The sequence below is a fragment of the Paroedura picta genome, chromosome 6 (genome assembly GCF_049243985.1).
Source record: "Paroedura picta isolate Pp20150507F chromosome 6, Ppicta_v3.0, whole genome shotgun sequence".
In the NCBI taxonomy this organism is placed as follows: Eukaryota; Metazoa; Chordata; class Lepidosauria; order Squamata; family Gekkonidae; genus Paroedura; species Paroedura picta.
In genome coordinates this window covers 69,231,869-69,259,139 of record NC_135374.1, presented here as the reverse complement: position 1 = coordinate 69,259,139, position 27,271 = coordinate 69,231,869, and the positions used below count along the sequence as shown (strand labels likewise).

At 43.2% G+C, this 27,271-nt stretch overlaps 1 protein-coding gene across 18 annotated transcripts in view; it reads right to left on the bottom strand.

Moving 5' to 3' along the window:
* DMD (dystrophin) overlaps positions 1-27,271 on the bottom strand; it is a 1,311,735-nt gene that overhangs the window by 773,789 nt on the left and 510,675 nt on the right. For 13 of the 18 annotated variants that reach the window (XM_077342956.1, XM_077342959.1, XM_077342965.1 and 10 more), the window contains exons 9-11: positions 26,031-26,162; positions 4,670-4,861; positions 4,187-4,368 (exon numbers count right to left, since the gene is read on the bottom strand). In XM_077342956.1, the coding sequence (XP_077199071.1) occupies positions 4,187-4,368; positions 4,670-4,861; positions 26,031-26,162 (506 nt within the window). The remainder of the gene's footprint in view (positions 1-4,186; positions 4,369-4,669; positions 4,862-26,030; positions 26,163-27,271) is intronic. The other 5 variants (XM_077342966.1, XM_077342954.1, XM_077342972.1 and 2 more) reach the window with 3 other exon arrangements.

Below are 27,271 nucleotides of genomic sequence, written 5' to 3'. Positions count from 1 at the left end.
AAAAGGGGGCATGGTCAGCTGACCACAGTATTGGGTCTCCTCCTATTCCGTGCCAACACTCCGTGTTTGTGTGTTAATAAAGCTGTGGCCATGTTAAGCCAAGCTAAGTGTTCACGTTCTTCTTGAGGCCGGGGATGCCTGCCTTCCAGTGCTTAGCTGAAATGAGATTCTGAACATCCATGCTGTTTCAACTAGTACAACATTCGGCAGAATATATGGAGCATGTGTACTGCTATAGGCACAGTGGGATTTTGACAGGGGCCTTACATCTGGGACATTTAATCCCCATTCTCAACAAATTAAGAGCCACAGTAACTAAAGGTCTCTTGAACCAGGGCATTTGAATCACAGCCCAGGATCTCCCTGGTTGTCATAAGAATCTAATTCTAGAGTGCCAATCCTGTAAATCTTTCTGCTCTTAAAAAGATATGCAGCATATAGGGGCCATCTAACTGCTCTCTCCATGCTTTTGTCTGCCTTCTAACCTAAACATCTTACAGTTTCTATGTGCTTGCCACCTTGTTAGCTTTTTTATTTTAACCAAAGAAGTGAACTTACTATACAACTACAAATTTAAGGGTACAGCATTAAAAAAAACAACAAATATTTTACTGCTTGGATTGGTTCAAAGCCCGTTTCACTCCCACCCTCATCCACAAAACATATTTTGATTTCCCAGTAGTACTTTCTAACATAAATAAATCCCATGTATACATACTTTACCCCATGAAAAGATTGTCTACACGATGTGAACATAATGTGTGTGTGAAGCATTCTTGAGCGGGGAATAATCCCATAAAAAGCTTAGTTTTAGAATGGTTATTTAATGATACAAGTGTCATTCTGAATTTATAAAAGCAGAGATGCCTTAAATTAGTTTCATTAGCTCTTCTGGGGAAATCAATTTGCTGTTTTTTAAAAGTAATGCACACCATAATGAGAACATTGATCTTTCTGATGCATTCAAGGGTTAAAATGTAAGCAATGAAGAAAAGACTGCAATGGCTCATATGGAGCTTATGAAACAGACCACACTAAGCTTAGCTAGCTATGGCATACAAAGTCTATAGTACAAGAGACAAGACAAATTAAAAGTTCAGAAAGACAGCCTGAGACACAGATTTTTGCATAGATGTTTGGTGTACCCAAGCATACCGATTTTAATGTACAATCCTAAGGACTGCCTGCATCACAACAGGCAGGGACTGACATAATCATGCAGTTGCTAGTCCATTACGTAAATCTAAAGGGACTGGGAGGGCAGGAAAAGAAACCTAGAAGTTGTACCATACAGGTTGCAACCATGGGAGTGTCCATAACAACATTCCACACATGTCACTAGGTGCGAGGCACAACTGTGATGGACTGGGAAGACAGAACCAATCATGGGCTGACAGGACTGGGGGCTTAACCCTATGCATGTCACAGCTGAGGAGTGGGAACAGGTGGGGCCATGGACCATGAAGCTATATACAACGCACAACCCACCTTTTAAATGAACAAAGCCTGACTTAACAGTAATAGGATGGCTGACAGAGTTGACAAACCTCCATAATCTACCACTGGTGGTGATCACAAACAGGCTTGCCGTCCATATGGTCCAAAAGCGGCACGCACAAAGAAAAAGGTTTGGGAAATAACAAGAGTGTGTCCAGTCAGAGTATCTTCTGCTGTTCACTTAAGATACCACCCAGCAGCCCAGTCACACCGCCAGGGGCACCTCCAGACCACTGTTTGGGACACCATTGCTGATGAAGGAACAGGAGGAGGGCCACAAGGGCAGGCCATCATGAAGAGGCATGTAGTACCACCTGGAGATATCCCAGTTGCCTCTTGATGTGCACTTGTCTGTCCCCAGTGTCCCTCACAACAGTCAGTAGCCCCTCCAGGTACCTGGCAGCTGTTGCTACAAAAGCTGCCAGCCCTTCCATACACTGGTTACACCCAAAGAAAGCATCCTACCACTCATGGTGGGTGTCTAGCTGCTCCTGCTTGATTGATGCCCATATGGACTAGAGAAATGAGCTATACCAGCTGCAGATCCTATGTCAGGGCCCTGCATCCTGGGGGTTGCAGTGGCCACAGTTCCCAGAACCAGAGGCAGCTTTCTGCCTCTCCCATCAATGTTCTTCTTACACTCTACCCTCCCACTACATTCACCTCAAAAGATGTCAAGTCTGCCTGCTTTCCAATTCCTAGATACCAGCTCCTTTCAGAAAAGGTCCTGAAGTGAACCAGTGTTTTCACATCTTCCTGGATGCCATGCTGGGCCACCTCCAGGACCATGTGCAGAGAAGATGGCAGTAGGAGTCATCTGGGCTGAGTTTTCCTTGTTTGTGGCTTTCCCAACATTGTGAGGTATGTGGACTGCACACATATTGCCTTCATCACAGCTTGGGAGGAGCTGCAGGTTTATTGCAACTGGCATTGCTTCTGTAGCCTGAACAAACAGGCATTATGATACCACCAATGTATCTTCATGGACCTTGAGGGTGCACAGTCATGGCAGGGTGGGGTTAGGGCACTTCACCAGCATAATTCTGATTAGTGTTCAAAATTATCTCTGAGTTAATCCAGTGTAAGAACTAGTCTTGTCCTTGAATCCTTCCCCTCCTCCAGATTGCTCTGTAAGAATGATTATGCACAACAGGATGCCCCTGATTCCTAGTGGTGGGACAGCATGCCCCTCCACTTGCTGTGTACGCATGGGAGAGGACATCCCCCGGTGCAGATGGTCTGCCACAGAGTTGTGTGTGCACATGCACAACTCCGGGGCATGAAGCTGCCACCACGCCTCATGGCAACGGGATCCCTCCACACAGGAGTCCCACTGCACGATGGTGGGGAGTGGCATGCTATTCTTTCACCATTATGGGGGGGCAGTAAAATGCCCCATTCAGCTCTGCAGCACCATAAAGCTAAACAAGGCATTTTGTGTCCGCGTGGGGACAGCATAGGTGGGGTGAAGGAGCCAGGTCTCAAAAGCCTTGCTCTTCCCTTTTAAACAGGCTTCGCTCAGCTGGTTCTCTGATGGCTGCTGCGGCAAGACAGGGAACACAGATTCTTCCATGTTCCCTTGCCGCAAGCCTTTATAGGTCCTAACACAGGCCAGAGACAGGAGGGGGCAGGGGCTGGCAGGGACACATGGGAATTGTAGTCCATGGACATCCGGAGAGCTCCAGTTTTGCCACACCTGATCTAGGGCAATGGTACTTTGGACTTTGCAGAGAGAGCCACATTCACAGTTACCCTCAACAAAAAGAACCATATTTAGCTCCATTTCTTGGAATGAGGTCTGGACCTCAGGGAGGTTTCATTGTTACTGCTTCTAATGATTTATATTCTTACTGCTTATGTTTTCCCCCCTCTTGGTTTTAGATTTACATTGTGGCTGAATGTGATGTAAAGAGATGTATTTCTCTTATGTGGGAAAGAAATTGCATTCAATCCTCATGAAACATAAATATACACAGCTCCTTAGAGCTACACTTCTATTCCTCTTTTACTGCTTCAACACAGATCTCTGTACCATTCTTGCTGTTATGACCTTACTTCTGAACTAGTATTGACTTGCACTGTGTATTAGTTCAAAGTAACATGGGGCTTCCAGATATGTTGTGTATCCCCACTGTACAAATACAATATGCTACACAATAAGATTGACTATTAGAAAAATGATCTGAGTAGAGAAATTCTATACCCTCATTCCACTGTTCCCATAAAAAGTACTGCTATCAGTGTTCTGGTCACAGAAAGTAATTTTTCTGTTCCCTCTCTCACTGCAGCCTACTGGGGCTCCCACACACTCCAACCAGAGTCATGGGACCTAAGAAATAACTCTAGGCATAATATGAGAATCTATAGTTCTGCTAGTGGAAAATGAGGTTCGGGTTCAGTCCAATCTCTGTAAAAAGATTATATTAAAAGGAAAAATTTTATTTGTTACATGAAGGAAAGCTGCACTTAATACCAAGGTGCACGTGGTTAGACAAAAGCTATTTAAAAGGCACCTTTTCAGATTGGTCACACTTGTTCATCTGTTCTGTTCTGCTTCCGTTCTCTTAGCACCAACTGATGGCAAGGTTTGTAAAGAAGAAGAATGCAATAGCAACCCTGCACCAAGTCTGTACTACCATGAAACCTTTGCACCAGCTACAAAACCTTTGCACCAGCTCCCTTTACTTACTTGCTCTGCTTCTCCATACTTGTGACCCTGAGATTTTCCCAACGTGAATTGAGAAGATTCATTTGTTCTTGTATTTCATTTTCTTCATCTTCTGAAAGCTTCCCAAATGATAGAAGTTGGCTGCCGACTTGCAAAACATTACCAACACGTCCCTGGTGGGCTGTTAGTTCCATCATAAAACCCTTTTTAAAATAACAAATTGAACAATGATTACCACCAGTGAATGATGACTTTCAACACTGCAGATTAAATTGTAACTTCTACAGAATTATTGAATTAAATAATTGGAAAAAGAGGTTTAGCCTTTCATTCAAATGTTTGGCAACAAGAACTCAAAACACAAACCCATAAGTTAAGGAAAATATGTCTCAAAATACCAGTCAGATGTTATGCCTTTGGCATAATGCACTATACAGACAGAAGAACAGCAGTTAGCAGATGGTAAAGTGCTTGTTCTGATTTTTCAGTCTTGTTCACACTTACCTCATGGGTGTGAAACTGCTCTTTAACTTCCTCTACATCTGTAGATATATCTCCTTGTGCTTGCAATGAATCTTCAGCAGTCAGAAGCCATGAAAGTACTCCTTCTAATGCAGTTTGGTAACTTTCCAAATCGACTTCTATGTCCACGGGGGATGTGCCATATAACTTTTGTTCATGAGTTTCCAAGTGCTGCTAAAACAGACGCAGAAATTCAGGAATTATCCAGTTATTGTATGCTCCAAAAGTTCCACTAAGATGGAAGATAATTATCCTAATTCTACATAATACATTCAAGTGGGTAGCCATGTTAATCTGAAGTAGCGCAACAAAATTTTGAGTCCAATGGCATCTTTAAGACCAACAAAGATTTATTTAAGGCTTGAGCTTTTTGTGCAAGCACACTTCCTCAGAATGCTTGTGTATATTGTGCTCCTGGCCAACCCAGCCAGCGGTAAGTGGGCCAGGAAGAGGTGGCATGAGGGCTTCCCAGCCCAACAGAAGGCGTGGGGGGGTCTGTTTCTCTTCCCCCTTAGGCAGGGAAGTACTAATGCTGCCTTGCAGAGCCAACATGAGGGCTTCCCGGCCCAACAGGAGGCACAGTGGGGAGGGGGGATGATCTATCTCTTTCTTTCCTCCCTGCCTCTTCCTTCTATATCTCTGTCTTTCTGTCTCCCTCTTTCTTCCTCTCTTTCTATTCCTCTCACCCGTTTTCTCTCTTTCTATCACTCTTCTTCTTTTCCTTACTCCCTATTTCTCTCTGTATTTTTCTCCCTCTTACTTCCCCTCTCTACCTCTACTTCTTTCCCTCACTTAATTTCTTACATTCTCCCTCTTTCTCTATAATTCTCTCTGTGTCTTCTTGCTCTCTTACTCTCTATATTTCTCTGTCCTTTCTATCTCTGTCTCTTCCTTAGTTTCTTGCCTTCCACCTATATTTCCAGCTACCACTCTTTTCCCTCTCTCTTTTTTCTTTCTTTCCTTTCTTCCTTTTTCCCTATCCACTTTTTCCCTCTCTTTGTATCTATCTTAATCACTCTCTTCCTTTCTACCTCCCTCTCTCTTAACTATTTTCATCCTCCCCTCATTCTAGCATCTGTTTTAGCAGCTACAACAGGCTTTAATGCTAGTGCTTCTCCATAAAAGTAGAGGTAATGCCACATAATTAGAACATCCAGGAAGGGATATCTTTTATAACTATACTAGTAGTAAAGCCTGTGGCCCCTTTCAATACTCCCCGCAGCGTGCCAAGTTAGGGGGGAGTATTGAAAGGGACCACAGACCTGCCTAACAGGTCTAATGTAGGAGTGTGCAGTCCCTAATAAATGGTTCTATAGAACACAAAAGCCTGTATAATGTTTAGTGTCAATTGGGTTGGTCTTAATAACAAACATTTTCTGTATTTTGCTTGGGTCAACATTAACAACATTTACAACAGTTTTATTTTGAATTGGGTTATTTCTCCATCTGACTTATTACTGACCACTCTAACGAGGGCAGAGTCTGCACTTTGTTTATTCTATTGTCAATCCTGTTGAATTCAGATCGATTTGAACTTGTCTTCCTCCCCCCCCCCATTGAAACAGGAAAGTCTTCTGCACATGGTTAGGAAGGCTCAGAAGAGGGGGAGAGGCAAATGGAGACTCTTTCTTTGTTTTCTTGAAGGGGGGAGAGGATCAAAGAAATCAGAGGAGGAACTAAAAAATCCTTTCTTTTCTTGAAGGGGGGGGAGAGGATTGAAGAAGGCAGAAAAAAAATCCAAGATGGACAGAAGTTGAGAGAAATTAGGGGCTTCTCCTTTAAGGCAAGTTTGTCACATGACCACCTGTGGCCAATCATGGGTCCTCTATCACGGAGGAGAGCCCAGATTCAGTACAGCCTTTAAATATTGAGGGTTAAAAGCACTCTAAGATATCGCACAATAAAGGTAGGGTCACTCCAGATCAATCCTTCTTGCTCCAGAAGGAAAATTTAAATTGCCCAAAATCCAAATGGAAATCGCATTCTGTGTAGAGGGCAGGGACTGAATCGACCTGGGATTGGAATAAAAGCTCCGTGCAGTTTACACCCAGAAGCATATCTCTAACTGGAAACAGATCACTCTTGGAGAAGAGTGACAAGTGGAGTACCCCAAGGATCTGTCCAGGATCCTGTGTTGTTTGACATATTTATAAATTATTTAGATGAGGGATTAGAGGGGATACTTATTAAATTTGCAGATGATACTAAACTGGGAGGGGTAGCAAACACAACTGAAGACAGACTCAGAATACAGGATGATCCTGATAGGCTCGAAAACTGGTATAAACTGAATAAAATGAAACTCAATAGGAACAAATGTAAAGTTCTGCATTTAGGTAGGAAAAACTATAGATACCAATATAAGATGGGGGAGACTTGTCTTGGTAGTAGTATGTGGGAAAAGGATATAGGAGTCTTAGTAGACCATACATTGAACATGAGTCAGCGGTGTGACTTAGTGGCTAAAAAGGCAAATGGTATTTTGGGCTGTATCAAGCTGAGTATCGTGTCCAGATCACACAAGGTGATGGTAACACTTTACTGTGCTCTGGTTTGGCCATACTTGGAGTTCTGTGTTCAGTTTTGGGCACCACAGCTGAAGAGGGATGTAGACAAACTGAAGCATGTCCAGAGGAGGGCAACAAAGATGGTGAGGGGTTTGGAGACCATGATGTATGAGGAAAGGTTGGGGGAGCTTGGTCTGTTTAGCCTGAAGAGGAGAAGATTGAGAGGGGATCTGATAGCCATCTTTAAGTATTTTAAAAGGGTGATATAGAAGATGGAACAGAAATGTTCTCTCTTGCCCCGGAGGGATGGACCAGAACCAATGGGATGAAATTAATGCAGAAGGAATTCCGTCTAAACATCAGAAAGAAATTCCTGACAGAGTGGTTTCTCAGTGGAACAGGCTTCCTCGGGAGGTGGTGCGTTCTCCATCTTTGGAAATTTTTAAGCAGAGGCTGGATAGCCATCTGACGGAAAGGCTGATTATGTGAAGATTCAAGTGGGTGGCAGGTTACAGTGGATGAGCGATGGTGCAGGGGATTGGACTAGATGACCCAGGAGGTCCCTTCCAACTCTGTGATTATATGATTATAACTCTCAGGCAGAAAGAGAACTTTTAGAATACCTTTACTTCAGTTAGCTGTAAGTGCTAGGGAATGAAATGGCTCCTTCATGCACTTCATGTACTGAGCTACAAATTTCCTTCTTGACTATTGGCAGAGTATGCTTTTGGTTTGTGCAGTTCTCCTTTATGAACTTCCCTCACTGCCCTGCGGTTTGCCTTAACCACATTTGGTATACATTTTGCTGAGGACAGTATTAACCAGGACACGTTATCCAAAGTTTTCTAACAACTTCAAATCCTAGTTAAAAGCTGACACTGGAGTTGGCCATAGACATTCTTCAAACCACTACACTTTAGTTTAAAAGAATCATGTAAGAAAAGGGATGAGTCCAACCCATGTCATATACCTTCTAACCATGGATTTGAGTGGTGAATATTGCACTGAACTACATCTACTTTGGTCTCATTTACACTTTTAATAAATCCATGTATAGAACTGATATAATGAATAGGGATGGGCACAAAGCAAAAAAATGCCATGAAATTGCCCTGGTGTGTGCTCCCTGAACCAAGGTCTGATGGAGGAGCCTCCCCTAAACCTTTCATGGACTTTTGTCCATTTTGGTTTGGGATTCAGTTGGCAGCCATTTTAGGCTGACAGGTGTGAATACCTTGTCAGCCTAAAATGTTGCAAGCCATTTTAACGCAGCAATTCATGTCCCTTTTTTTCAAAGGGAGAGTAGGGAACTGGCACATTGAAAATATTGTCATGGGGCAGCCCAGCAGAGCCCAAATCACTTGTGAGAAGAGCTCACTTTCCATGCAACCAGCTGGTTTTCAGTCTGGGCTGGGCTGCCCAGTCTGTAGCAGGCAGCCCAGCACACACCAAGCCCAATAGCGTGGGGGTGCTTGTTCTAAACACAGAAAACCATTTTAGCCTGCCATTTGGCTTCCCCCTGCTTTTAAGTGGGGAAAAAACAAAACGGACCAGAATGAACTGGATTGGTTGTTTTTAGGTGTTGGGTCACTGGTGGTTTTCTGGTCCATGCCCACACCAAGTAATGAATATAAAATCACTACTGGAAATATTACTTGTAATTCATAAATACTTCAAAAGTAACATAATATGAAGTTTTATAAAAGTTAGATTACTTCAGGGGTATAGAGGCCTACAAAGAGCCCCTTCAAAAAATTACTTTCTAGACACATTTAAATTGAACCTCTAATGGAACATTAAAATGCTAACTTTCTTAAATTAAACATGTTGTATTCGCAAAGACAGAGCTGTTGCAGTTGTTAAATGTACCATTTTATTGTGTATACAATTAGAAAAAATAAAGATCTGCTGGAATCATTAAGTAGGTGTTTGTGGAATTATATTACTTTCTATAGTTATGTACAGATGTTTACATTTAGTTCATGAAGTATAAACTAGAGATGGCTAATCTAACCCACTACCAATACCCATTCACATACAGAGGCAAGATACAAATGGAGTTTTGTTAAACATCAACAGAAAGAGCAGAAAACTAAGTTGAGCTAACAACACAGACCATTTTGAAGGGTCTCTCTCTTTAATGTGTTTCAGATAAGCTGCATTCCCCTTCTATATCAAAATATACAAGACTGACATCACCAAAAAACGGACCTTTTCAATAGTTGACTCAACATTATAGAACTCGCTCCTTCTGGACTGTCAGGTGATCCAGGTTTTCATGAGCTGTGGGACCTATGGAATTAAAGGCCTACCACTCAGGGAGCAATCCTAAATAAATACTACCGTTCCACTATATATAGAGCAAGTGATCAGCCAGATGCTTGGGCAGGCAACAAGGTAGCATGACTGGGCATGTGACTTTGGCTGGGCAGCTAGGTGGACAAGTGAGCAGGGGATGCAGACAGGCATAGGATTGTTCCTGAGTGCTGTCTTTGCTTCCACAGGTCTCAGAGAACATCACACCATGAGGTTTTCTGGGGTTAAGCATAGGGTTACCCTCTGCCCAGGGCTCATGAAAACCTGGATCACCTGACAGTCCAGAAGTGGTGATGTCAGTCTTGCATATTCTGAAGTAGAATGCAGCTTATCTTACATGTATTAAAGAGGAAGACCCATTCAAATTGGCCAATGCGTTGCCTTCTAACATTCACTCAGTGCTTTCTATGGTAGCCCATGGGCCAGAGATCAGTGCCATGCAACCAAATAAGAGAAGCATGTGATGGCATTAGTGGGCCCAGTGAGCTGGCATCAGCCTTGGCAGTTGCCCTGCCTTATAAACCTTAGATGTGATCCACGCAACGGTCACCTCGAGGCTGGACTTCTGTAACTCGCTCCACGCTGGCCTGCCCTTATCCTTGATCCAGAAATTACAACTGGCCCAGAACGTGGCTGACAGGGTCCTCACAGCAACACCTTGGAGGTCCCACATCCAGCCTATCCTCTAGCAGCTGCGCTGGCTCCCAGTTGAATTCCGGATGAGGCTTAAGGTGTTGGTTATCACCTTTAAGGCCATACGTGGTCTGGGCCCAGTATACCTGAGGGACCGCCTCTCCACCTACACTCCTCAAAGAACCTTGCGCTCAACTACTTCCAACCTCCTGGTGGTCCCTGGTCCCAAGGAAGACTGCTTGACCTCAATCAGGGCCAGAGCTTTCTCCATTCTGGCCCCCACCTGGTGGAATGAGCTCCCAGAGGAGATCAGGGCACTGAAAGAACCTAAACAGTTCCACAGGGCCTGCAAAAGGGAGCTCCTCCGCCAGGCATTTGGTTGAGGTCGACCCAAACCATCGCTTCCAATTGGCCCCCAAGCCCTCCCCCGCTATGACGGCCACTAATCGGCCTTACCCACTGGGTTCCAGTAAGAGTTGAGCTGAGGCTCTTGCAATTTCCATTTTATAATGTTATTACTGTTATCACCTGTTACCATATGTTATCTGTATCTTTTCCTGTTTTCTGTAAACTGCCCTGAGCCCTCGGGGAGGACGGTATATAAACAAACAAACAAACAAATAAACAAATGATGCATCTTTTATGACTATGAAGCAAGGAGAGACTAAATACTTTTACCCATTTGATATTCTATATACTAATAGCATCCAAAATTGAGAATACTTAAATCTGGTGACTGGAGCTGTGAACTGGCTGGACAGATCATTGTACAAATTTAAGAAAGGATCCTAGGTTAGCAGAAAAATGTAAAATCTAAAACAAAAATCCAAAACATTGGGGATGTTTAAAAAATGCAACTATGATAAATGGAATGTCTCTAGCTTTAAGCAATGGATTTCCTTCAGTGGCTGTTGCTAGGCAAGTATAGTATTCCAGGCTGGCATCAGGCCCCAATCAGCTGAAACCCTGTCTGACAAAGAAGAAGATCTGAGAGTATTGCGAGGACTAGCCCTTGAGGTTCAGGCGCTGCCAACACACTCAGCCTCAGAAGGATAGTATTCACTTTCAAGTTTTCCCTGGAAGTGATTATGGTCATCATGAAAACAGTACCGCCGTGTTCCTGGCTTGCTCAATGCCTGCCAGTTGCCAGGTACAGTATGGTGACCTTATGGAAGGAACAAAGATGCCTTGACTTAAAAGCACTTCCCTCTAGCTCTTAAGATATGGTACATGGAGAACTTAGTAATGGCTTCTTCCACTTCTACTGTCCCATGTATTTCCCATGAAAAATTTGATGCCTGTGAAAAGCTACAAAAAAAAAAAACCTTGCATCAGAGTAGGAGAAAATGTCTGCAACCCCTATACACCCAAAACATAACATTCCATTGCCAAAACATAACATATTAAATCGGTTAGTTTACCCAGGGCTACTAACAGAGAGTTGTAACTGAGAAGCCACATCTCTTAGACTTAATGTACTCTTGTCAAAAGCACAGAGGGTGCAATCTAAAGTACAATTCATATCCAAGGCCTACAATAAAGTCAAATATAGTACAAGCCAAAAAATTGCCAGAGTGAATCCAGAGATTAATAAATTGCAATTCAGTCTTGGTCAGACTGACTTAGATAATCAGTGACACTTGCATTGCTTGTAGTTTGACTTTCTAGCAACAAGGCATGTATATTTGTCTACTGTTGGCAATTTGCTTTGTTACCAATTCCCAGAAAATAAAAGAGAAGAATAAAACCTGAAAGTATTAAAATATATAATCCAATAACTATTTGTTTAGAGAACAGGATAGCATTTATATATGAAGAAAGATCATCTTCCAGTTCTTTAAGTACCATTTCATAGAATCATAGAATCATAGAGTTGGAAGGGGCCATACAGGCCATCTAGTCCAACCCCCAGCTCAACACAGGATCAGCCCAAAGTATCCTAAAGCATCCAAGAAAAGTGTGTATCCAACCTTTGCTTGAAGACTGCCAGTGAGGGGGAGCTCACCACCTCCTTAGGCAGCCTATTCCACTGCTGAACTACTCTGTGAAATTTTTTTTCCTGATATCTAGCCTATATCGTTGTACTTGTAGTTTAAACCCATTACTGTGTGTCCTTTCCTCTGCAACCAATGGGAACAGCATCTTGCCCTCCTCCAAATGATAACCTTTCAAATACTTGAAAAGGGCTATCATGTTCCCTCTCAACCTCCTTTTCTCTAGGCTGAACATTCCCAAGTCCCTCAACCTATCTTCATAGGGCTTGGTCCCTTGGCCCCAGATCATTCTCGTCGCTCTCCTCTGTACCCTTTCAATTTTATCTACGTCCTTCTTGAAGTGAGGCCTCCAGAACAGCACACAGTACTCCAGGTCTGGTCTGACCAGTGCCGTATACAATGGGACTATGACATCTTGTGATTTTGATGTGATGTCCCTGTTGATGCAGCCCAAAACGGCATTTGACTTTTTTACCGCTGCATCACACTGCCTGCTCATGTTTAGTTTACAATCCACAAGTACCCCAAGGTCTCATTCACACGCACTGTTACCTAGAAGCGTATCCCCCATCCAGTAGGCATGCTTTTCATTTTTCTGACCCAGATGCAGAACTTTACACTTATCTTTATTAAATTGCATCTTGTTCTCATTAGCCCATTTTTCCATTGTGTTCAGATCTCGTTGAACTCTGTCTCTATCTTCTGGAGTATTTGCCAGTCCTCCCAATTTGGTGTCGTCTGCAAACCTGATGAGTAGTCCTTCCACCCCCTCATCTAGATCATTAATAAATATGTCAAAAAGTACCGGGCCAAGCACCGAGCCCTGAGGTACCCCGCTACTCACCTCTCTCCAGTCTGATGAAACATCATTGACAAAAACTCTTTGAGTGCGGTTCTCTAACCAATTTCCTATCCACCTAACTATCTGAAAATCCAGATTGCAGTCCTTCAATTTATCCATCAGAACATCATGGGGAACCTTATCAAAAGCTTTACTAAAATCCAAGTAAACATCAACCGAATTTCCACAATCCAGCAAACCTGTTACTTGGTCAAAAAAGGAAACCAGGTTGGTCTGACAGGACCTGTTGGAGGCAAATCCATGCTGACTTCCTTGGATCACCAAATTGTCCTCCAAACATTTCAAACATCATCATTGTCACAGTCATTATATTTCATGTAAAGAAATATAGTGGTTGTATAAGAGCATCTTGAATCTAAACAAAACTCATGGTAAGGCTGTACCAGGTCACTTGATGATTATATGTTGATGTTAGAAAACCTCTGATATCCAGGAGCTCAGTTATACAGTCAATACTTTTGGTCAGCATGGTTGGAAAGCAATTTCATCAATGGCTGCAAATACCTTGAGTTTTAAAAAAAAGTTATTGTGTTTTCAATGTTATCTTGTGAAGTTTCAGACTGTTCTGCAAATATATTTACAGACTACCATTATTTCATTTTCTCCTGTAAACAGATTAGATACTGTAAATGAACACAGATATATGAGAATACTATAACAGCTATCATCAGTTCATATAAAACGAGTAATTGTGTAACAGAAGGGGAGGCAGCATGGTACAGTCTGATCTCATTAGATCACAGAACTTAAAAAGAGTCACTACTTGGATAAGAGACCTCCAAGGAAGGCATTGTAGAGGAAAGCCATGGCAAACAAGAAGAAGAATTGGTATTTATACACTGGCAATGGGAGACCTCCCTGCAACCAGATCCAGGAAACTCTATCCAAGTTCATGGTCTCTCCACACCAATTTGTTGCACTTACTGTTCAGTATTTCCAATACTACATTTCTGTTGTTGATATTATGACTGTTTTGATTTGTAACACAGTTAAAAATAATTTCAGATATGTTTCCCAACTTTACTGGGTCACTATACACTGCACTGAGACATCATAGTGAGGGGTGGTATATAAATTAAATGAATCAATTAAATAAATAAATGCCCTACTTTTCACAACCCAAAAGAGACTCAAAACAGCTTACAATTGCCTTCCCTTCTTTTTCCCACAACAGACACCCTTTGAGGTAGGTGGAGCTGAGAGAGTTCTGACAGAACTGCTCTGTGAGAACAGCTCTAACAGGGCTGACTAGCCCAAGGTCACACAGCATGGGGAGGAGTAGGGAATCAAACCTTGCTTGCCAGATGAGAAGCTGCTACCCTTAGCCACTGTACCATATTGGCTCTCAATTTATTCTTCCCACTTGCCGAGCAATTTCTCTGCTGGGGCTGCCATAAGAGACAGTTGCAACTTTCATGTGTCAGGCTGTCAGCACTACTCATCCCTTTCTGTTTTCACCTTGAGAAGCAGCAGCAAAATTCATAATTGGCTTTTTGGAAAAGATGCCCTTCATCTTATCGGTTTGGTCCAATGAAAAATTTTCTCTGTGGTATCCTTGGATTAAGAAAAACATTTTTTCTCTCTCGTTACTTAGCTTTCCTTTCTAACATTACATTAAGAAAGGTATTTACTACGGCATTTGTTCAAACTATGCCATTGTAGTATCTGCAGAGCAGCTTTCAAAAAACACCTTTGGAACAATGCCTCTGCCTTGTGTTCTGAATCAGGTAAAAGATATTGTACACTATATTCTACATTGCTCCTTCTATGTGTTCATTCAAAACAAACCTGCTGAATCAACTTATTAAAAAATGTCCATCTCAGATGAGAAATGTATTAATTTATAATCAGCTGATCCCTTTTGTTACCCTCACAGTAGCTACATTTATCTTTTAATCAATATATATGTACTAGGGGCAAAGCCCGTTGTCTCCAAGAATACAAAGGCGCTAGAGCTTGGCAGTGGGAAGAGGAAGGGGAGGAGTTGTCCAGTCTGTAAGGGCATGGGGTTGTCATGTGTATTGTGTTGGAGGTTGTGGTGGCATGGTGGCAAATGAGGCCATGGGTGTGGAGATATGGGTGTCAAGAACCTGTGGTGTGGAATGTTCGTTGATTGTGGGAGAGGCACCTTTGGGAATTGTGGCATAGTGGTTACAGATGAGCTTTCCAGAGCCATGTCCTCAGATATGTGAAGGGAAAATCAGACTGGAGACTCTTCTTAGGGGAAGATTACATGGCAACCAATTCACCCCTGTTCTGTGTCATTTCCCTTCTTGTGTGAATTAGGCCACATTCACCGAAATGCCCCTCTGCCCTAATACACATGGGGTAGTCACAGTACACAGGTGTCCACCCTGTTCCTTCTGTCTCCCATGTTTTCACTGTTGGTAAAATGTTATGTGGCCACATGCTTCTTTCATGGTTGCTCTTTAGAAGAACGGATTTTTGTACCCTATTGCTTATTACCCAAAGGAGTCTCAAAGCGGTTTACAAACACCGTTTCCATTGGTCTCCCCACAATAGTCAACCTGTGAGGTTTGTGGGGCTGTGAGAGATCTGAGAGAACAGGGAATGGGCCGCAGTGACCCCTAAGGCCTCAGGTGTCTCAAAGCATTTTCCAATCGTCTTCCCCTTCTCTCCCCATAGCAGACTCCCCATGAGGGAGGTGGGGTAGAGAGCCTCACAGGGAAGCTGGCAACCCTAAGAGGAAGACTCTCTGTGCACAGCAGTCTTGACCTTAGTAAGGTTTTTAATACTGGTTTTTTTATTTCCAAGGCCAAGGTTATTTGCCAGTTACTATTTCAGTTACGATGTGTCTCCAGACATTTACTTGTTCTCTATTTAGTTTCAGGCTGTAAATATTTATTTAGATCTTCCTGCACTTTCCAGACTCACAGGACTGATGCTGGTCTGCCTGTCTGCGCCCCAGAATACAAACAGTTGCTGATAAGGGCTGGCCATAACCCATAGGCCAGGAGGGACACTCCTGCACCACTCCCTACCAACTGCAGGCAAAAATGGCTCCTTTGAAGGCTGGACTCTGAGGCATTGTATGATTTTGAAGTCCCACCTCCAAATCTCCAGGAATATTTCCAACCCAGGGGTAGCCAACCTACAGGTGTGGCCTGGAGAGCTCCTGGAATTACAGCTCACCTGCAGAGTATAAAGATCAGCTCCCCAGGCAGAAAGGGCTACTTTGGACAGGGTTGTGGGAGAGAAGAAACATTTAAGGCTTCCCACAAAGGTTGTTGTTGAATTGAAAGACTTGAGGCCTACTGCACAGGGTTGTTGTGCAGATTAAACAGGAGACAAAAGAGCCAGCTTCCTCTGCAGAATAACGCTGTGCAGTGGCCTCAAATCTGCAGAGAGTTGCAAAGAAGAAAGACACATGGCTTGGCTGTGTCTAACCCCTGGCCAGAGCAGTATTTTAAGTGAGAAGGGGCTTTTCTGTAGCCTCCCTGTCAGGCAACTGTTTGGCAGAAGGGGAAAGTCCCCCCCCCCTCAAAAGGAAGGCCCTCAGTCTCCCTTGCGTTGCTCTTGGAAAGGCCTCCTTCCCTCAGTCGGGGCCTGTCAGAGGCTCCTTCGCAGCAGGGGGGGAGGGGGAGGGGGGAGGGGGAGCACTCTGCAGCCTCCAGCCAGCTCTGTCAGGGTTCTGAGGCAATTTGCAGTTGGACATGGCAGTTAGGACAGGCTTGGGGCAAAAAGGGCTGGCACAGCCTCTGTTCTCATCCCCCTTGGCAGCCCTGCTGACCTCCTCTCCCTGCGGTAGTCAGGAGCAGACTTGCAGCCAGACTGGGCTGGGTGAATGGAATTTTGGTCTGTCCTGGTGAGGGGCCAATAGGAAGGCACTTTGCGCGCCTCCCCATTGGCTGCTTGGCCCTGGATGGACACTTGGAAGGCCCAATCAGGAGCCGCTTTGCGGCTCCTGATTGGGCCCTCTGAGTTTTTATCCTGGACAGGGCCCGCCCTAACTCCTCCCCAGGTGGCCTTACTCTTTTATTTAATAGGACCCTGTCCTATTTAAAGATAAGGAAAAAATAGTATCTGCTAATTCTGACAGAATACTGTACTACCTATAGTGTACCTATACTGTAACTCCATGTTATCTTATGGATTTTATTTTTTGTTGCATTTATTTCTTATCATCTTATTTAAAACTTTAAAAATGTTATCCTATTAAGTTAAAATATTTTAACCCTTCTATTGTGGTTCACTGTAATACGTTGGTGTATATTCAGTGGAATAGGCTGCCTAAGGAGGTGGTGAGCTCCCCCTCACTGGCAGTCTTCAAGCAAAGGTTGGATACACACTTTTCTTGGATGCTTTAGGATGCTTAGGGCTGATCCTGCGTTGAGCAGGGGGTTTGACTAGATGGCCTGTATGGCCCCTTCCAACTCTATGATTCTATGATTCTATATGCTGAGATGTTATGGTCTATGGCTACACAATAGCAATAAACTGGATAGCATCACAAACACATAACATTTGTGGACTACGTAGATGTTTGTATGTATGTTTTCTTTCAAAGAAAACAGTACGGCTCTCAATAACTCCTCAGGTAAGAAGTACCTGGAAGCAGTGCACTGAATTGACTTATTGTATTTAGTTTGGGGGGAGGGCTCATTTCTAACATTACACACAGATACATCCAAGTTTGTTAATGAGAACATGTTCTGTAGAAAGCTGCTGCCAATCACTGCTCCCTGATAAGTGGAATCTACATTATATGCATGTATGTTGATTAGAACTATCTTCATGCCTTAAGTGTATACCTAAATATGCTCACTCCACAAGAAGAAGCTGCTTTCTGTTTTTTCCAGGCATTGTTCATTGCTCCCCATATGTGAAAAAATGTCAAAACTTATTCTGGGAAAGGTAAGATATTATCATAATCTATTGAACCTCTAAAGAGGCAGATAGTGTTAACCTGAGTTATTCATTGATTTCAGCGGTCTTGACTGTTGTAAGTTATTTGCCAATGGCTCATTTCGGCCAGATCATATTAAGATGTTACTGAATTTCTTAACAGTAGTAGTTCGATTTGAAAGTTCAGGTATTATAGTGTCCCAAAACTAGGGTGAAACTGTCTCTTTCTTCATCCACATTAACATAATGTTATTGTTAAAACTGAGACATGTTTCTGTACCAATTGAATAAAAAGGCATAAATATGCAGAATTAAACTGGTCTTGGTAAACATTAACAAAAATAGAAAGCGATGGGGGTGGGGGGATATTCACACATTCCTGATTCAAACAAAACTTAAACGGGATTAATATCCCTACCTCTATGTATACTGCTTCATTTCCTCTTTAACTACCACACAAACATGCCTCATTACTTAGAAATTATTATTTAGTACATAGATTCTCAGCAATGAGTTTCACTCAGCAAGAGGGGGAAAAACATGGATACAAGGTTGGGGTTTTAATGGTTTTTTTTTTTAACATTTGTTCCTCCAAAACTAAATCCTCTCTTGTTTAGTAAATTGCATATAAATCTATTTCCCCAGAAACTGAATGGTGGCCAAATAAATTAAGATCTCCCTTTCTCTCTCTAACACACACACACAAATCAGCGAACAACAGTATTCTATTACTACTATGTTGGCTGCACTCATACCAGTGCCCAAAGGTGAAAGGCTCTATTTCACATTACAGCTTTCCCGAACAACTCCATAAATTACTTCTAAATCACTTTCTAAAGCACTAATCCACTATACATTTAATCCCTAATACTAAAGAGACATGGAGCCAACTGATTACTAGTAATTTTAGTGATCTGACCTACTCCAGAGAAAACTCCTGATTAAAATTATCTTCCTATAATAGCATTATTCCAATATTAATCTTCCAATATTATTATTTCAGTATTAATCTTCCTTATTTTATATACAATGAGGATGATAGTAAAATATAGTGTGTTGGTTTTATCTGTATTTAAATTACACATGTTTTATGTAGAACAGATAGATATTTTACTCTATAAAAAACAAAATACAAAACCATATGTTAAATATATTCAAGATTTATTATCTCTTGTTGAAAGTGTTTTTGTCTGTTTTTTTTTAATCTACTGAACCAGCACAGCAATTGTTCAATGTTCTTTGTACAGCTTGTTTATAAATGGATTCTTTGTGCCCTTACTGAAGTGTCTTTGACTCAGGGAGCTCTGAGACATAGGGTTGGATCCTAGCACCAAGAGCTTTCCTGTAACACAGAATAGGTCCTTGAGTCAAGGAAAGAATCCTGAAACCAGAAAATAGTATCATAATTAGCAAAAATGATCCATGAGATCCAACCTCTAATTTCTAATGATTTCCAAGACCAAAAAGAGAGAAAAAGGTAGAAGCTGATCAATGTTACCAAGTGTACTATTATATAAGCAGCAACAAGATCCAACATAGCAGTTTTAAAAAGAGACATCTTATTATTACTTAGGGGATAGTAATGAAGCATGAATGTTCCCCATCATCTGCCACATCATGTTCTGAGCATCCCTGAGAACTTCAAGGAAGTTATAGGTACATGTTAAGGATGTGAGAGTCCAGTGAAAACTATTTTTCCTCAAAGGTAAGCTAGTAAACATTATGATACACCAACATGTGTAAACTGAACATGGTAATTATACATTTGGGTGGACATAGCTGAGTTTAAAATGTGATTTGATTGTAAGCAGAACGAAATCTAATTAAAATGTTTAATACTGTTTTAACAGGATGGTTCACATGTTCTGCCCTCATAAGAATGGCGCTTTAAAAAGTATAATTGCATGACTACATGAAAGCTAACTTTTCTCTGATACATCTGATCCTATGCAGTCACCAAAAGAGACACTACTCTTTCTGGGAAGCTGTTGATGATAGCATAGGACTTTGTGAACAGCCCAGCTATGTGAGCTGCTTACCAATGTTATAGCCTTTCTATTGCCAGCGGAGACCATTCCTTGGAGCTATTAAGCAGTATTTCTATACAGGGCTAAACTGTCCTCCAGGCAACTTGAAGCAGCTGCCCGCGGCAGCACTTATTTGCTGCAACAGGGAAAAGGACTTCTTCATCCTCATTTCATGTGTTTCTACTGCTGAGGCTTTGCCCCATCACACCTTAAGCATTTACTCTCCTTCCTCATGCCTTGTTGCATTTTAAGATCTGCTCAGAAAGCCCTTTTAAATGTTCCATTCATGTGCCAAATCCAAGTGATAAGGATATATAGAGGATTTTTTTTCTGGCTGCTCCAAATCTGTGTAATATGCATTCCTCCAAAACATACTAAGTCAAAGAATTTTTAGAGTAGTACTGAAAATCTGTGATTGGATTGGTAAGGTTAATGTTGTATGTAGCCATTTTATTTGAATTATATTGCTTATTATTAACTGAAAAAAGTTTATGTATTTTTATGCTCCATGTCTGCCTGACAACTGTATTCACCTTGAAGCGTGGGGATAAAAGAACAAAGAGAATTGTAAACTGCTAAAAGCTTCAAGTGGAGATGTGGAGTTGATGCTCTTGAGGGAATCTATATGTCAAGTAGCCACATGTTGGGGCAATCTGTGGAAATCTAAATCTAGAAATTGAGCCTGCTGTGACAGATGTATCAATCAATATTTATTTGCAGTCGCAAACCAACTGACAGAATACCTGGAAGAAGCTTCGGACCTAGACCCATCCCAATCAGGCTTCCGTTCTGGCCATGGGGTAGAGACAGCGCTAGTCGCCCTGACGGACAACCTCTGTCGCCAGTTGGACCGAGGCGGGTCGGCACTGCTGATATTACTAGACCTCTCAGCAGCGTTCGACACAGTCAATCATGAGCTTCTAGCTCGCCGCCTCATCGATGCTGGAATACGAGGGACAGCCCTTCAATGGCTGATCTCCTTCCTCCGGGATCGTGGACAGAGGGTTGCAATAGGAGAGAGAACATCAGACTGCTGGCAACTTACTTGCAGAGTACCACAAGGAGCGGTCCTCTCTCCTATCCTATTCAACATCTTCATGCGCCCTCTCACACAACTGGTGCGGAAGTTTGGGAAGGGTGGTCATCAATATGCCAATGACACCCAGCTCTTCCTCCTGATGGATGGCCACCCTGACTCTCCCCCAGAAGCATTAGGCAGCTGCCTGGAAGCAGTGACGAGATGGCTCAAGCAGAGTTGCCTGAAGCTCAATCCCTCAAAGATGGAAGTTCTGTGGCTGGGTAGGAAGGGCCCATGTGAGGAAGTGCACCTGCCTGCCCTGGATGGTGTGCAGCTCTCTATGGCTCACTCCGCCAGGAACCTAGGTATGATTCTGGACGCTTCCGTTACAATGGAAGCCCAGATCACAAAGGTAGTGCGGCTGGCATTTTACCATCTCCACCAAGCCAAGCTACTAGCGCCCTACCTGGCCCCGGAACACCTAGCCACAGTGATCCATGCAACGGTCACCTCTAGACTGGACTTCTGTAACTCGCTCTACGTAGGCCTGCCCTTAGCCTTGACCAGTAAACTACAGCTGATCCAAAATGCAGCTGCCAGGATCCTCATCCGGCCCATTCTCTACCAACTGCAGTGGTTGCCAGTTGAATTCTGGATCAGACTAAAAGTTTTGGTAATTACCTTCAAGGCCATACCCAATGTCGGTCATGGCCCAGTGTACCTGAGGGACTGTCTTCCTGCCAATGCCCCCAAAAGAGCTCTGTGCTGCACTGCCACCATCCGGCTAATGGTCCCTGGCCCTAAAGAAGTCCGCCTGGCCTCAACCAGGGCCAGAGCATTTTCTGTTCTGGCCTCCATCTGGTGGATTGAGCTCACGGAGGAGATCAGGGCCCCGAGGGAGCTTAAACAGTTCCGCAGGGCCTGCAAAAAGGAACTGTTCCGCCAGGCATTTGATTGAGACCGGGTATTACCAATAACCAACAGGGACTGAAGGGCCCCTGCTCCTGCTTCCCTCCCAGAACCCCACCAGAGCACTCTGGACCTGTTGCGCTGTTGCACTGTTGCATTGTTTGTACCATTGTACTGTTACTAGGGGCCAGGCCAAGGTTATTTGCCAGGCCAATAAGTCATTACAGTTATTATGTGTCTCCAGACATTTACTTGTTTTCTATTTACAGTTTCAGGCTATAAATATTTATTTAGATCTTCCTGCACTTTCCAGACTCACAGGACTGATGCTGGTCTGCCTTTCTGCGCCCCAGAATACAAACAGTTGCTGGAAAGGGCTGGCCAAAACCTATAGGCCAGGAGGGACACTCCTGCACCACTCCCTACCAACTACAGGCAAAAAAGGCTCATTTGAAGGCTGGACTCTGAGGCATTGTATGATTTTGAATTCCCACCTCCAAACCTCCAGGAATATTTCCAACCCAGGGGTAGCCAACCTACAGGTGTGACCTGGAGAGCTCCTGGAATTACAGCTCACCTGCAGAGTATAAAGATCAGCTCCCCAGGCAGAAAGCGCTACTTTGGACAGGGTTGTGGTAGAGAAGAAACATTTAAGGCTTCCCACACAGGTCGTTGTTGAATTGAAAGACTTGAGGCCTATTGCACAGGGTTGTTGTGCAGATGAAGCAGGAGACAAAAGAGTCAGTTTCCTCTGCAGAATAACACTGTGCAGTGGCCTCAAATCTGCAGAGAGTTGCAAAGAAGAAAGACACATGGCTTGGCTGTGTCTAACCTCTGGGCAGAGCAGTATTTTAAGTGAGAAGGAGCTTTTCTGTGGCCTCCCTGTCAGGCAACTGTTTGGCAAAAGGAGAAAGCCCCCCCCCCTCAAAAGGAAGGCCCTCAGGCTCCCCTGCGTTGATCTTGGAAAAGCCTCCTTCCCTCAGTCAGGGCCTGTCAGAGATTCCTTCACAGCAGGCCTTAGGGGGGGAGCACTCTGCAGCCTCCTGCCAGCTCTGTCAGGGTTCTGAGGCAATTTACAGTTGGACATGACAATTAGGACAGCCTTGGGGTGAAAAGGGCTAGCACAGCCTCTGTTCTCATCCCCCTTGGCAGCCCTACTGACCTCCTCTCCCTGCGGTGGTCAGGAGCAGACTGGCAGCCAGACAGGGCTGGGTGAATGTAATTTTGGTCTGTCCTGGTGAGGGGCCAATAGGAAGGCGCTTTGCGCGCCTCCACATTGGCTGCTTGGCCCTGAAGGGGCCCTCTGAGTTTTTATCCTGGACAGGGCCCACCCTAACTCCTCCCCAGGTGGCCTTACCCTTTTATTTAATACCGCATGAGCGGTTAAAGATAATGTTATACTGTTATAGCCATTGTTATTAATATTATTGTATGGTTATTAATATAGATTGTTTCATGTATTGTTCATATGTTATATGTAAACCTCTCTGAGCCTCCAGGGAGGGTGTTAAATAAATAAATAAATAAATAAATAAATAAATAAATAAATAAATAAATAAATAAATAAATAAATAAATAAATAAATAAATAATTTTGCCTTAAAAACGTTTGCTGGAGTCACTATAAATTGGTGAGGTTGCTATAAATCAGTTAGGTCAGGTACTATAGGTAACGATAACAATAAACAAATAAATAAATGAAGATAAAGCCTCATCTCCCCAACTGGATCACAACATTGGGAGGGGCGGGATGTGTTTTTTTTATTTCCCATTATTTCTTAATTACTGCAAATTATTTTAGTTCATTGACACTTGACTACAAGACAGGTTTGACAGACAGCATGGTATAGTGGTTAGGAGTGTTAGATAAGTAAGTGGAAGACCCAGGTTTGAATGGGTCATGGATGATTACTGAGACCGATGATGCATGAGGCAGCTACAAGGACACCAAATGACCCAATCTGCCTCACTGCACTGTGGAGCCGAACGTGGCATTTTCCCAGCCCTGCATTGGTGAGAGAGTGGCATGCTACTCTCCCACCATTGTGCGGTGGGGCTCCAGCTCCCACCACGCGGCACGATGGACTCTTCCTGTCATAATGTTCTGTGTCTGCACACACGTCAGGGCAGTCCATATGCACCGGGGGATTCCTTCCCCCGTGCATTCTCGGGAAGCGGGGGGGCATGCTACCCTGCCACCAGGAACTAGCTGCTGCCTGGCATAAACAGTCTGAGTGACCTTGGGCTAGTCACTCACTCAAGCTAACCTACCTCATAGGGTTGTTCTGAGAATATAATGTAAGAAGGAGAAGGATGTAACATGTTTGAAATCCACTGTGGAGAAAGGCAGGGTACAAAGTAATTATATGTATAAGTGTAAATAAAAAGGTAAAGAGCATTAAATTGAACATAATTGAAGAGATTATGTTGAATACATATATTCTGCATGTATTTAAAACATATTGTTAATCTCACTGCTTTCAGAACAAGAATTGATGCGATAATAGGGAGAATTGTGGATGCTACAAAACACACAAAACACCCTAGAAACAAACTTTGCACTATTTATATTCAAATATTTGAGAACAAAATATCTCTTAATAAATATGTGTGTTTCTGAGGCAGATTTTCCTTTTCTTCTCTAAATTTTATATATGAACCATATGGAAAATTTTAGTAGATTGAAATACTCAAATATTTTTCTACTCGTAAATGCAATGAAACAAAGAGCAGTAGGAATTTTGCTTCCACAATTTTCAGATGGTGGTTTAAGGAAATCGCTTAACTTTAACCACTGTTAATGTCAGTAATGAGCTGTTAATCACAGGTGGGGAACGAAGATGGGTTCTCTGAGACGGTTATGAATAAACAAGGAACCAGCATTTCATATGTTCTGGTAATCTTTGGTGTTTGCTCCAAAATGGCTCACTCATGCATGCAAGTCAACGCTTAATGAACATGTGATCCAAGCCTGAGAAATTCAGTAAGGGCCTCCCGCACCACAATCCAGACAGCTCTCACTGTCTAGCCCCGAAAAAAGAACAGCAATATCGCCAAATGTTTGGCTGCTTTAAACGTTTAATTATTTTAAATTGTATTGTATTGTATATTTATTATATGTTGTGAAATGCCCTAAGATGGTAGGCCCAATAGGGATGGTCTACAAATGTGACAAATAAATAAATAAAATGCTTGCAACTGAAATATTTATGCTATATTTAGAAATGTTAGCTGTACATATATGTGAGAAAGAAAGCCAGGAACCAAAAGTGTATTATATGCATGTGGAAGGTTTGACTCCTTCACTTCGAACCACAGATTTCTATGCCGTATTACATACAGCTTATGAAACTCCCCTCAAAGGATATTTTCCACATACAATGGAAAATTGCCACTTGATAAACTTAGGTCAGCCATTCCTTGACCTCACAAAAATGTTGTGCTGTCCATTGGATGAAAGTTTTGGAACATTATTACTTGATATCATTAAGACATATTTTTTAAATAAAAAGGGAAGAAAAGAGATCATTTACTGTATTTGCTGGCGTATAAGACTACTTTCCCCCCCTGAAAAACATGCTTCCAATGGGGGGGGTCGTCCTATACGCCGGGTGCACTTCAGTTGGGATAGACATAGTTGCCCATAGTGGCCTCCCGATGCCCGCCCACCTCATTCTACATTCCATCCAGTATCGAGTAGTATCCAGCGCGGCCGCAGCGGGTCATCAGCGTGGCTGTGGCAAGCATCAGCAGCAAGACAGGGGTACCAGCCTTTTCAGCGTGACCGGCCCATTCTGCTTGGTGGGAAGCAGCGGCGCTCTGGCCCGCCCCTTGCCTACTCAGAGCTCGCACATGCGCACTTACGCACTAGTGCCAGTCACAGGGAGATGCAGGGGTGGGCCGGGTATATAACAAACTCTATATTTTGAGTGGAAATGTTGGGGGGGTCAGCTTATATGCCGGCAAATACGGTATTTGTACCAGTATTGTAGTGATATTTAGATCACTTAATGAATAAAATTAGGTGTGACCTGAATTTGCTAAGAATTGGATAAATAGCAGAAAGGATCAACTGCTAGGTCTAAAAAATGAAAAGGGCATTACTGAGAATTAAAACAGAAACAATGAAAATTCCCCAAATTACACACATTTTCCACAGCAAGCACAGGCATATTAGAATAATATTCACAACAAACAGTAATGTTGACAGACCTGTGGAAGGAACATCCTCCCTTTTTGATCAGGGGACATGACATAAGCAGCTTGTGTATATGCATAGCTTTTGAAGCGAGGTTTAGGTGGAGAAGGGGTGTGCACATGGCCCTGTGCTACACTGACTTTGATCTAAGGAGAAGAAATTAAGGAGAAAAAGCATATATGCACTGATGAGTGTGTGCAATATGATGGATGAATTCCTAAAAAAACATATTTTCAAGGGAGAACACCAGTGCTATCTTGTAAAAACAGTGCTGGCATTAAGCAATCAAAACTAAGTGGAAAGTAAGGAGGCACTTTCATTAATCTGACATCCTTTCACCAGAGGTAGAATGACTCCTTGAAGTGCCAGATAATTATGCTTGGCATGATACCCACAATCAGTAAAGGACTTCTATAATTCACCACACTCCAAAAGCAAGACTTTGCTGTAAGTTCTGAATAAATGTGCAAAGTAGCCATTAGAACGTCTTAAAATGATCATGTATCCCAAATATAAACTAGTTAATTAACCCAGATAAATAATCAGAATAGATCTTGAAATTTTAATGACTTTATGCCATATAATTCTAAGGAAAGCTAGTATTTGTAGGGAAGAAAATGTATTCTCAAGATATGTAAAAGGCCCATTATGCATGGCCGTCGAAACGGCGATTTCGGACCACATGGAAAACGCGGAGGGGGAAGACGCGAAGGGAACTGGTTATGCACGGGACCAGCAGCCGTCACTGTCCTAATAAGCGGCGTACAGGCCCTAATGGCAGCCATGTCCACGACTGGCCGGCAACAGCATCGCCATCAACGGCAGCAGAGGGGGCACCGAGCCAAGGAGGCATGGCACAGGTCGGGCCTCTGGTGGGGTGCCTCACTGTCCTGAAGCCGAGCTGCCGGCCGCCGGTGGCACGCTCTGTCCGCAGTGCGGTTCCCAAGGGCCCGCTGGGCCGAGCGGCGCAGCCGAGACTGGTGGTAGAACTATGTGACAGCCAGCTGGAGTGACGACCACTGGATCAATAACTTCCGCATGATGCGGAGCACATTCCAGGAGCTTGTGACAGCCCTACAGAGCCGACTGGAGAGACAAGCCACCAACATGAGGCTGCCCATCCCTGTAGAGAAAAGGGTAGCCATTGCCCTATGGTACCTGGCCACAGGGGACACTTATCGGGACGTTGCTCACCAGTTCGGCGTTGGGGTCACCACTGCAGGGGAGATCATATGGGAGGTGTGTCTGGCGATGG